General features: G+C 34.9%; 1 protein-coding gene across 1 annotated transcript; it reads left to right on the top strand.

The window, feature by feature from the left end:
• Positions 1–1,263: 1,263 nt before the first annotated feature.
• On the top strand, positions 1,264–11,507 carry LOC121789879 (50S ribosomal protein L21, mitochondrial-like). Its single transcript, XM_042188219.1, has 6 exons — positions 1,264–1,563; positions 9,338–9,673; positions 9,766–9,846; positions 10,503–10,604; positions 11,071–11,145; positions 11,255–11,507. The coding sequence occupies exons 1-6, from the start codon at positions 1,264–1,266 to the stop codon at positions 11,378–11,380; spliced, it is 1,020 nt and encodes a 339-aa protein (XP_042044153.1). The 3' UTR covers positions 11,381–11,507.
• Positions 11,508–12,489: the final 982 nt, after the last annotated feature.

Genomic DNA, 12,489 nt, shown 5'->3' on the forward strand with positions numbered 1-12,489 from the left:
ACTTGGAAATGGTGTTTCAGTTTAAAAACTCAATTTTTTTATTGCTAAAGAATGAAGAAATTGAGATTCGTATCTCTCTCTAGCCTACACAGAGAAAGAATATTACAAAAATACAATAATTGCAGTAAATATGTAACAATAATAATTTTAGAGAACGAAGAAATTGAGATTCATATATAGGTTCGTTGTCCGACAAAAAGGACAAATATTACAAAATACAATGAATGCAGCAAATATATAATGCAATTTTTTAGGGTTGAATATTACCAAAATACAATAATTTCAATAAACACTTAAAGATAAATTTAGAAAAAAAGAAGAAATTGAGACTCGTAGCTTGGTGTCTCATCCGTACATAGAGGAGGAATATTACAAAAATATAGTAATTGCAATAAAAACTTAACAACAAATTTTTTAAGAGCGAATAAATCGAGATTTGTAGCTTGGTCCTCGTCATCCGTACAAAAAGGAGGAATATTACAAAAATACAATAATTACTGTAAACACTTTATGACAAATTTTAAAAGAATGAAGATATTGAGATTCATATATTGGTCGCTCCGTACATAAAGGAGAAATATTACAAAAATACAATAATTACAGTAAACACTTCACGACAAATTTTCAAAGAATGAAGGAACTGAGACTCGTATCTTGGTCTCTTGTCCAAAAATTTTACAAAATTTTTTAAAGTATGAATAAACTGGGATTCGTATATTGGTTTCGCTTCCGTATAAAAAGAAGAAATATTATAAAAATACAATAATCTCAGTAAACACTTAACGGCAAATTTTTAACTAATCAAGACATTGATAGTAAATGACATAATTTTTATGCAAATTGATAAAGCAGTTACATGAATAAAAAATAAACAATAATTAAAATACTATCAATAATAATGAAGATTCTTTATATAAAGATTAATTTTAATAAACGGGGTAAAATAGAATAAAAATGAAAATCATTGTAAAGGAGGTCGGGATAAAAATGGGCGACAAAAGCAGTTAAAGTTAAAAATGAAAATCATCCGCATTTGACTCTCCTGTAACGGCATAGGTAACACGATAAAAGATGTAAAATATACACATTCATCTATCTCACCGCTGTCACATGTAATTACGATGGGTATTTTGGGGAAACCGCCTTAAATAAATCGCCCATTAAAACGCGAACCCCAAATCCTCACGATAGAGATAGATATTCACTCGCAGTATACACAAAACCTTCATCTCTGCGCAGCGACGGAGGTTTCGATCCGACGCCATGGAGATACCGGAGAAGCTTCTCGACTACAAATTGGCAATCCTCTCCGTCTTCGGATTCGTCCTCGCGATCCTCTCCTTCTTCTACCTCGCGCCTAACTTAATCCGCCTTTTGAACTACTTCTCTCCGCTTCTCGTCTCGACGGCGCTCTTCCTCGTCGCAATCGTCGTTATCGGCAGGATTTCTCCGCTGGTGACGGAAGAGTCCGCCGAGAAAACTGGCGAAGGACTGCTGGCTTACGTGGCGAGCGAGCCGGAGCATTTGCAGCAGCTGTTGGCGGAAGTTGAAGAAGGAGAAACTGTGACGGCGCATTAACGCCGTTAGACAGGCTCTGAATTTTAAATCTGCGGAATAATATTAATATTGTTATTCATTACTGGATTTTGAGTTACAATGTCTCCTTTTTTGGCTTCAGTGTTTCAAAACAATTACTATTGGTTTATTTGGATTGTATTCAGTCAGTTCAAATTTACTTTCTTAATATTATCTATGCAAAATTAAATTATTCGGATTTTGATTGATGATGTTTTGTTTATTTATAAGGTTATGATTAGCAAGTGCGATATCTTCTCATTTCACTGATTTAGGTGTTAAGTGTGCTTAAAATTCATTTCCTTTTAATACTGATTATTTGTGCTCGATGGAATAATTATTAGTACTATGATGATTGCATACCTAGAAATACAATTAAAAATGAAAGTCTAAACTTTTTAGTGAAGATTAACTTTAACGTTATATTTCCATTTAGTATTAAAAATGAGTCTGCATCAAGCCTTTTGAGGTTATAGTGATAATAAAATAATGTTGTTATGATGAGTAGATTCATTTTTATTTATTTTCGTTAAAATCCAGCTCAGTTTTCGGTAGCCCTAGTATATTTTTGTTAAAAATATGATAGTTCTCATATATTATTTTAATATAGGGACTTAATTATTAAATGAATTCCTTTAAATAATTATAAGTGTGTAAAATGTGTTTCACTCAAAGAAATGTTTATGCTCATGAAAAATTTGAATATCATAAAACGTGTAATAATTAATATACATGGTGTGGTAGATGTTCAAATACAACATACTATTCTTTAGTAGCATATCAAATCTAATTTGGATATTTAACTTTTACATAATTTTACAATTATTATTACTTATATATGCAAAAACACATTATATTTATGTATATGCGGCATGGTTTATGGAGCAGTTTATACGGTAGCAAGGAGGAAAAGTATCAACTTCATCCGCAATAATAATTTTTTGCATAATCAAAGGAAAGATGATTATATTGAAATATTTTAGTAGATTCTCGAACATTTATTGCAATATTAGAGGCATAACACCTCAAAGACGAATTGCCATTTTCACTCGATTTACTGGCATGCATAGATTATTCCTAGTCAAGAAATGAAAGCAAAATAATAAACATAAGACTCAATAGAATTGTGTTCTTGATATACATATTAAAATATACATTTATTGATCACGATAAACTTATAATAAATGAAAATTTGCTCCACGTGAACCGGAGGTTTATCCCAAACTACGTCGAATTAAAGTCCCTTGAAGATCAAGCAAGCTTATGTGTCATTACGGCACTATGACACTCACCCATGAGTATCGCCTTCTTGGTATATTTATGTTAGAAAAAATGTATCCATGAATTTGTCATTTTATAAAAAAAAGTAAAAATAGACATTTATTGATCACTACAAACGCACAATGAAAAAGTCCTCCATGTGAGCCGAAAGTTTAACCCAAACGTACGTCGAATTAAAGTCCCTTAAAGACCTAGCAAGCTTATGTGTCATTACGGAACTATAACACTCGCCCGTGAGTATTGTCTTCTTGTTATATTTATGTTAGAAAAATGAATCCATTACTTTGTCTTATTTAGAAAAAGTAAAAATAAACATTTATTGATCACGGCAAACGTATAATAATTGAAATTTTCATCCACGTGACCCTTTGGTTTACCCCAAACGTACGTCGAATTAAAGTCTCTTGAAGATCTAGCAAGCTTATCTGCTTTACGGCGCTATGCCACTTGTCCGTGTGTACTCTCTTCTTGATATATTTATGTTAGAAATTATGCAATCCATTAATTTGTCTTTTAAAAAAGGGAAGTAAAAATAAACATTTATTAATCACGACAAACGTATAATAAATTTATTATACGCCACTGATTTTCGCCAGTAATTCTGGCAAAAGGCCTTCACATGAGGCGGAGGTTTATCCAAAACGTATGTCGGATTAAAGTCCCTTAGAAGATCCAACAAGCCTATGTGTCATTACAACTAGGGCTGGGGAAAAATACTGAATTACCGGCCTTATCGTACTAAAAAAAATAGCGAAAATACCGAATGTTCGGTATATCATGACTTTTGGTACGGTATGATACCTTACCGAAAGATTGCTATAGTCTTCTTCAAGTCGAGTCGAGGTATCCCTCTCTCCGCAAGACGAGATACGCCCGGCTAGTGCTCACGGATTGGCACACCGTCCCCAAAGATGAAACGACTTTCCTCCTACCGAGTTGAAGCACCTCAAACTCGTAGGCTCCGGCGAACTTGAATTGGAGGCGAGAACCGAGCAATGCAATGCTCCTAATGCGAACTAGAATGCTAGAGCTAGAGAGAAGAGAGAATGATTTGTTGGTGTGTTTTCCATCTCTCAAATCCACACCTATTTATAGGATATGAGTGACCATATGAGAGGTCGTATACCGTGACTTTTGGTACGATATGATACCTTACCGAAAGAATTCGGTAAGGTAATGGTATGAATTTTCATATACCGTGGCATACCGAAATTCGGTATATACCATAAAATATAAATATAATTATATAAAAATATATGTTATAAATTTTTAAATTATTAAAATTTATTGTGAAATATAGTTATATTATGAATAAAACATATTTAACATGTTTTTTTAAATTATAAAATATAAATAATATTTTAAAAACTAAAATATTCTATTTTCATTGATGTTGAAAGTAAGGTATACCGAAAATGAGGTACGGTATCAGTATGGAAATTTGTTATACCGAAGTTCGGTATACCGAAAATTTTGGTAAGGTAAAGGTATGATTTTTTTCATATACCGAATTTACGGTAAGATATATAGTATGGTGGTTTCAGTAAGGTATACCGTACCTACCCACCTCTAATTACAATGACCAATATGACACTCGCACATGAGTATTCTTCTTGATATATTTATATTATAAAATATGTATCCATTAATTTATCTTTTTTAAGAAAAAGTAAAAATAGACATTTATTGATCACGACAAACATACAATAAATAAAAAGTAATCCACATGAGCCGGAGGTTTATCCCAAACATACGGCGAATTAAAGTCTCTTGGAGATATAACAGGCTTATTTACGGCGCTACGACACTCGGACATGAGTATTCAATATTGTCTTCTTGAAATATTCATGTTAGAAAAAATGTATCCATTAATTTGTCTTTTTTAAATTAAGAAAAAAGACTTTTACTGATCACGACAAACGTGCAATAAATGAAAAAGTCATCCACATGAGCTGGAGGTTTATTCCAAACATACGTCGAATTAAAGTCATTTGAAGATCTAGCAAGCTTATGTATCATTACGACGTTATGACCCTCATCTGTGAGTAGGGATTTCAATCAGGCCAAGCCAGCAGGTTTTTGGCCAACCCTACTCGTGTTGCGGGATAATCGGGATTGAGATAATCAGATTAAAAAATTTAAAACCATAACCCTAAATGCTCGGGGTTCGAGTTAGCCCAACATGCTAATCTTGCTACAAACTAATCTTGTGGGCTAAGTAGGTTAATTGAAATGATCTTATTTATTTTTCAATTATAAAGATTCTATATTTTTATAAATATTATATACACATCTACCTCCTTAACAAAATCAATATTGCAAATAAAAATATATTTAGTACAAATTGAAAATATAAGACGGATATAAGAAAAAAATACTAGTAACAAATTTTAAAAAAAAAAGTAATATAATCAACTTTTAAGCATCTATTTACATAGAAAACACGTATTTAACTTTTTTTTTAGTTTGGAACAATTCTAAACTTTCGTCTGTCTTTCACATGAGGTATATATTTTTCATAGAGAAAAAAAGAAATAACCTATAAAGGAATTGCTCGAACGAAAGGGTGAGACACACAAAATATTAAAAAAATAAGTAAAAAAGGGAGTATAATTTTTGTGCAGCCCAACGGGCCAGTTCAATTAGCTCGATTTCTAATCAGGTTATAAATTTTCAGCGATAACCCTTTAATTTTAGCGGGGCTAATCGGGTCAACCATCGAGTTCGGGTAAAACTGACATTGTTCCCGTGAGTATCGCCTTCTTGATAAATTTAAGTTATAAAAAATCCATTAATTTATCTTTTTTTAAAAAAGTAAAAATAGACTTTATTGATCACAACAAATGCACAATAAATTAAAAAGTCCTCCACACACATGAGCCGAAAGGTTTATCCCAAACATGCATCGAATTAAAGTCTCTTGAAGATCTAGCAAGCTTATGCGCGGCGCTACAACAATTGCATGCGAGTATTGTCTTCTTGAAATATTTATGTTATAAAATATGCATTCATTCATTTGTCATTTAATAGAAAAGATAAAAATAGAGATTTATTGATCACGACATACGTATTATAAATGAAATGTCCTCCACACGAGCCGAAGGTTTATACTCACACGTAAGTATATTTGACAGAAAAAAATTGAATAAAGGTTTTTTTATAAATGTTTAATACTCCATAAAATAAAAGAGGCAAAAAAATATTTTATTTAAATATTTAATTTAAAATTAGGTTAATAGTATATGATACTAGTTTTAAAATATATTCTCTATTCATTGATAAGTTATTTGTATTCCTCTTTAGTCTTTCGGACATAATTGAATCATTTTTAAAAATAAAAATTAACACTTTACTTTTTTTAATAATAATATAATTATTATTATAAAAAATAAGTATAAAAATGTATGATTGGATTGAAATAATATTTAAAATAGAAAAAATTGAGTAAATATATTAAAATTGAAATTGATGGGTGAATGATTGGTGATTAAAATTTAAATATTAAAATTGATTGGTAATTGAAATCATTGAATGATTATCTAATAAACATTGTCTTAGGCTCTTAGTACAATGACGTTAGGCTTTTAATATCGTAGTAAAACTTAACGAATTCATTTGTCTTCTTAGTATGCTCTTTATAAAGAAAAACACTATAGACTCTGCCCGCACAGGGACAATACAGTTAGTTTTGAATGGGTAGATTTGGAAGAAAAAACCATAGTCTCACAATATGCGATTGAAATTAAAAGATAAAAATTTAAAGTGGGATGATATCAAATTTATTAGTCATTGACAAAATCAATAATGAATTTATGAAGTTCATATGGTGTTGTGGAGATCTGTGCTGGAATATTAAAGTGAATTTTCTATTATTGCCTTCTTGGGCATTGACAACAATTTTCAGAGTATTATAAGATAAATTCATTAACATGTTATCTAAGGGATTTATTATAAGAACTACTACTATTTAAATAGGCACTTCATTTTTGTATAAATTCTCGTGAACGATAAAAATTAAATATAAGAGAACATGGATTGGATATTTGGATTATAAATTTACAGTCGTTCGGAGAGACAATAATTTGTCAGAATCTTTACGATGAATATTTATTTACTAGTAGTATATTCTAACAACATAATGTGAAATATAACACAGATTAATGTATCTAGACTACGCATGTCATGCACAACATCTCTCAAATCCAAATAAATAGTACAGTAGATAACTAAGAAAATGTTGGCTAATTTAAAAATTGTGGGAATGATAAAATATTAACCAAAATTTGTGTTTTTTTAAATAATTTATCCTATAATTTTTAAAATAAAAGTGGTGCTACACTGCTACTATTATTCATGTTTTTTAGTAGTAGTTCTCCATACTACTCCAAATTTAAACCAAAACATTTTGAGTGTAAAATTAAAGATATAAACCTGCAGAAAGAAAGAATGTACTGAAATTGGGAGCTCGCATCCGTGGCGAATCGCTGTTGCTTTCAAACGCTAAGAGCATGCGCAGCGGTGGCGTCCGTCGCCACCGCCGTCCGCGCCGCTGGCACGGACACCATCCGCCGCCGTTGCGCTCGCGCCGCTGGCACGGCGCTGCTCGATGTATCGAGCACGTCCGTGCCAGCGGACGCACACGTGGCGCGCTCTCATTCGTCAACGGCTCGACCGTTGCATTTAAACATTTTTTAAAATTTTTTTTAAAAAAATCGGTTTTTATTAAAAAAACCGATAAAAAAAAAATTCACTTCCCCAAAAAAATATATCCGTTTATAACCGTTTTTTTACATCTTTTTAATTTTTTTCATTTTTTTTACCCAAAAATACACACTTTCATCTATAAATATCCTCAATTTCACCCCAAAAATTCACATCAAACTACACAACTCTCATCATCATTCTCCAATATCAATTCTCATCTCCATTCTCTCATATTCATTTTCATCTTTATTCTCTCATACCCTACAACATCACTATGTCCGGCCAAGACGATAACCCTTCGGGCTCCCACGGTTGGAACCCCGAATGGTTCGGTTAACAACCGTTTCCTAGTCCGGAAACAGAATATTCGGCCCCTCCTCAAACCCAAGATTCGGCCGTTTCGGGTGGCTACCGTCCATACCCAATCGACGACCAAGGTGCCTCCGAAGGGCGCTACGGGTGGACACCGGAGCCTAGGCCTCGCGCCCCTTCCCAAATGCCGATTCCTCCATCTCGCGCCGGTGTCCGCACACCGTACTCACCGGCGGAGATGGAAAGATTGTTCAAGGCGTACTTGGAAATCTCCGAAGATGCGGTGGTTGGAACGAACCAATCCGGCGATCACTTTTGGTGGCGCGTCTCTAGCAGGTACAATGCAAACCGGCCGCCCGGAACGATCGAGCGCAACCAGAGTATGGTGCGCAACTGCATCGGCCGAGCCAACGAAGAAATTGGCAAGTTCAACGGCTATTTCATCCAGGAGTCCCGGAATGCCGGGAGCGGCCGAAGCGAGGTCGACATCATCACCGCCGCGCTGAGCACCTACCAATCCATGAACGGTAAGTCGTTCAAATATCTTAACGTTTGGCAGGAGACGCGGACGCACCCGAAGTATAAGGGAGGCATAACATCCTCCTCTAGCGGCTCCTCCAAACGATCAAGGTCGGTAGCCCTATCCGACTCCGGCTCGGAAGAAGTGGCTAGCCAACTCGCCGGAGCTAACTTGGGTAGCCCCGACGCCGGACCGAGCGGTTCCCAACGCCGCCCCCAAGGAAGGAAGAAGGCGGCGGCCAACCGTCGTCTCGGCTCGACTCCCGAAGCCACTCCCGAAGCCGCTCCCGCTCCCTATGTGCCACCTCCACCCCCGAACAACTCGCTGTGGATGCTCTTAAGCCAATTCAATATGGCCGATAGGTCATTTATGACCCCCACGCAACTTGAAACACACGAGACCATGATAAAAGGTCTCCAAAAACAATTGGGGTTGATCCCGCCGGTTGCGTAGTCTTATTAGTAGTTTAATTATGTAATTTTTAATTTTTAGGATTTTAATTATGTAATTTTTAATTTTAAGAAGTTTAATTATGTAATTTTAATTTTTAGGATTTTAATTATGTATTTTTTAATTTTATTTGTAATTTGTAATATTTATTATGGTTTTTAAATGGATTTTAATATTATGGAAATGTTATTGTTTAATTGAATTTTATATTAATTGTGCTCGTCCTTGCGGAAGAGCACAGTTGTGGGTGTTGTGCTCTTGCCAGAGAGCAGGCATGAATAGTACCGCCCGGGCCCATAACCGTGACGCTGGCAAGAGCACGGTTGTGGATGCTCTAACTCGTTGTCTCCAATCCATCAGAACCCTATCCTCCGGAACGGAACGCGGCACGGCATAGGAATGGCGACGGCACAGAACGGCGACGGAACGCATCCCGCAACGCGTGCCGCCGCGGAACCGTTCCGCCGGAACGGCATAGGAACCGCAACGGCACAGCGTTGCGGGTGCCCTCACACCGCCCCCGTTCTCAACCAAACGCTCGCCGCCACTCCCCCAAACTACAATTTCGCCAATAAATTTAACGCTTACCAACGCGCCGCATTGCCCGCGCGGAGCTGTTGCTCGAGGCACACTGAAAGCGACGACGATGAAGAGGAAGATTACGAAAGCGGTGAAGGAGAGGATTATAGTGAAAATGAAGGGGAGAGCGCTGATTTGTCTGCTGAGGAAAAAGTAAAAGAAGCCACTGAGATCGGGTACACGGTCCTCGGTCCGCTCCAGAAATCGGACAGGGTTTTCAAATTGTATGAGCCCGTGTTCGCAGTTGTTCAGGTGAAAATGTCAGACTTGTTTGTGGGTTTGATTTTGATAGAATAGTGTGGTAAATTGAGTGATTGAATGAACCGTTTCCATTTTCATGTTAGATTGGATCGCATCAATTCAAGGTGAGCAATGGGGATACCATTTACACAGAGAGGTTGAAGCACTGTGACGTCAATGATAAGGTCAGTCATTGTGTTAGATATTCTATTGATGAATGATGCTATTTGGCTGGCTTTGAATTGCTACGAATTTATATTTCCTCTGTTCGCTTGATTATAGAAAATTCTGCTAGGTTTACAATTTTCCATGGGGAGAAGCTATGAATCTTTTAACAAGGATTGCTTATAACTCAGCTGTAGCTATAGTCCTACAGATATGTGACTGTGCCGTAAATCCTGGATGTGTTTTCATTTTATCAGATTATGGCTCCGCATTATATATTGGATGATTTTGTATTGTTTATTAGGCTATGCATTATCTACTTTATCATGATTCGGCTGAGGCAGATGAACTCTCAAAAATATGTCCAAGTAAACGTATTAAGGCAAACATATGTCAAACCAAACATTTACTTTGCTGGATTAACTAATCTTGGACCTTTTTATCATCTAATCCTTCAAATGCTTAAATCATTATGTTTTATCTATATATCCTATCCCGTAAAGTAAACACCGAACTTCATTACTCATTGCGAATCCAGTCATTAGGAATACAAATCAGTCCAGCAGCTCTGTTAACAACTTGTTTGTCTAATTAAATATTATGTTGAATGGTTCTAGTTATGCAAATGATGTTGGACTAATTTAATCTCTAACCTTTGTATTCTCATTTCATGCAGTTGGTCCTCAATAAGGTTCTTATGCTAGGTTCACAAACACAGACAATCATTGGTAGGCCAATTTTGACTGAAGCAGCTGTTCATGCTGTTGTTGAGGAACACGTAAGTTTTGACTTGATTCTTGATTATATTATCTTCAGTTACAGTTTATACAAAGCCCTTGTGTCTAATGTGTACGACTTTCTTTCGGTGACATTAGGAAGGTATTGGCTGTCATATCTCTGGAGTTAAGCATATAACTAAGAGAACACAAACTTCACCACCTTTATACCACTCTTCTTCTTTTCCAAGATAAGGGATTTGTGATTCTAAGTCGCAGGGGACTAAAAGGTAGCGACTAGGCGAACTAGCACTAGCCAAGAGTTGTTTGTGCTTTTCTATTTTCGTTTCTCAATTTAGAAAAGCATCAAGTTGGTTGCTATTCTAGGCATTTGATCATTGTGACAACTTGTGATTGAAGTTACGAATAGGCATAATGTGACCATATGATAACAATGAGATGGTCTTTTAACAACAGATAAATTATTGTTTCAATTTTATTTAAGGATTTCTATTTTTTGGTATGCAGGCGCTAGACGCAAAGGTGATCATATTCAAGAAAAAGAGAAGAAAGAATTACAGAAGAACAAAAGGTCATCGCCAGGTAATTAAAATGATAATATATACATTTTCCTTTTTCTTAACCAATTATCATCCCCATGGAAGATGCAGTGCTGAGTGCTGTTCTATCTTTAACTTGTCTCATGCTTTAGGAATTAACTAAACTAAGGATAACGGATATACAAGGGATCGAGAAGCAAGAAAATACTATGCCTCTGCCTCCTCCTCCAACGAAAGAGAAGGAAAAGGCAGAGAAGAAGGTGGCTATGGAAGCTTAATAGGCACATATGCTTGTCTGGTGCTTTCAAGATCCATTTTTCCCAACAGCTCAAGCCTGATATACTACTCCTATTTGTTTTCTAATGTAACCTTTACATTCACAGAATTCAGGTCTTCTTCCTTGTTCATCCATGATTCCGGGCTCATGTTTTGGGTCGTTTTATTTGTAGTAGTATCTTTTAACTCCAAAACTATGGGTAGACAGTAGAGTATATTCATTGATATGTTTGCTCAAAATCATAGTACTAAAGCATATATATGTTTGCTCAAAATCATAGTACTAAAGCATAAATATGTTTGCTCAAAACTAAGGGGAGTAATAATTAAAATGATAACCATATTTATGGTGATAACCTAATAACCTATCATTTTATAGTGTATAAATATCATTTTTAGTAAAAATGATATTTATACACTATAAAATGATATTTTTTCAGCATGCATATAATGATACTTTTAATCCATAAAATGATATTCTATTTTATAAAATGATATATTTCGTCATGATAGGTTATTAGGTTATCACCATAAATATGAGTTATCATATGATCACATCCCTATATATATATATATATGAAATGAATACATCCCTATAGGGGTGCATTATAATGATAACCCCAATTTCCGTAATAACCCTATAACTAAATCTGGACCACACATTTTTAAAATCTCGTGGTCTAGATTCAAACTTAGATTTACTTCATAAAAAAAAGCGCGGGGGTAAATATGTCATTTCGCTCATGATAAAATTTACGTATCCAAATTTCGCTCATTTAATTTCTGAATTTCACTCATTTCATCATTTTATCAGTCAGTCAAAAGTATCATTTTATCAACTCAGAGTATCATTCTATCTGGCAAAACTATCATTCTATGCAATAAACCTAACATATATCATTTTATCAGTAAGTCAAAAGTATCATTTTATCAACTCAGAGTATCATTCTATCCGGCAAAACTATCATTCTATGCAATAAACCTATCATTTTATCATTTTATCAGTCAGTCAAAAGAATCATTTTATCAACTCAGAGTATCATTCTATCCGGCAAAACTATCATTCTATGCAATAAACCTAACATATATCATTTTATCATTTTATCAGTCA

This window comes from Salvia splendens, unplaced genomic scaffold, assembly GCF_004379255.2.
Source record: "Salvia splendens isolate huo1 unplaced genomic scaffold, SspV2 ctg363, whole genome shotgun sequence".
In the NCBI taxonomy this organism is placed as follows: domain Eukaryota; kingdom Viridiplantae; phylum Streptophyta; class Magnoliopsida; order Lamiales; family Lamiaceae; genus Salvia; species Salvia splendens.

Coding starts and splice junctions, on each gene's coding strand:
- LOC121789879 (XM_042188219.1), top strand. CDS start 1,264: ATGGAGATACCGGAGAAGCTTCTCGACTACAAATTGGCAATCCTCTCC. Junction 10,605..11,070: donor ATGCTGTTGTTGAGGAACAC/GTAAGTTTTGAC, acceptor TTTGGTATGCAG/GCGCTAGACGCAAAGGTGAT. Junction 11,146..11,254: donor GAACAAAAGGTCATCGCCAG/GTAATTAAAATG, acceptor CTCATGCTTTAG/GAATTAACTAAACTAAGGAT.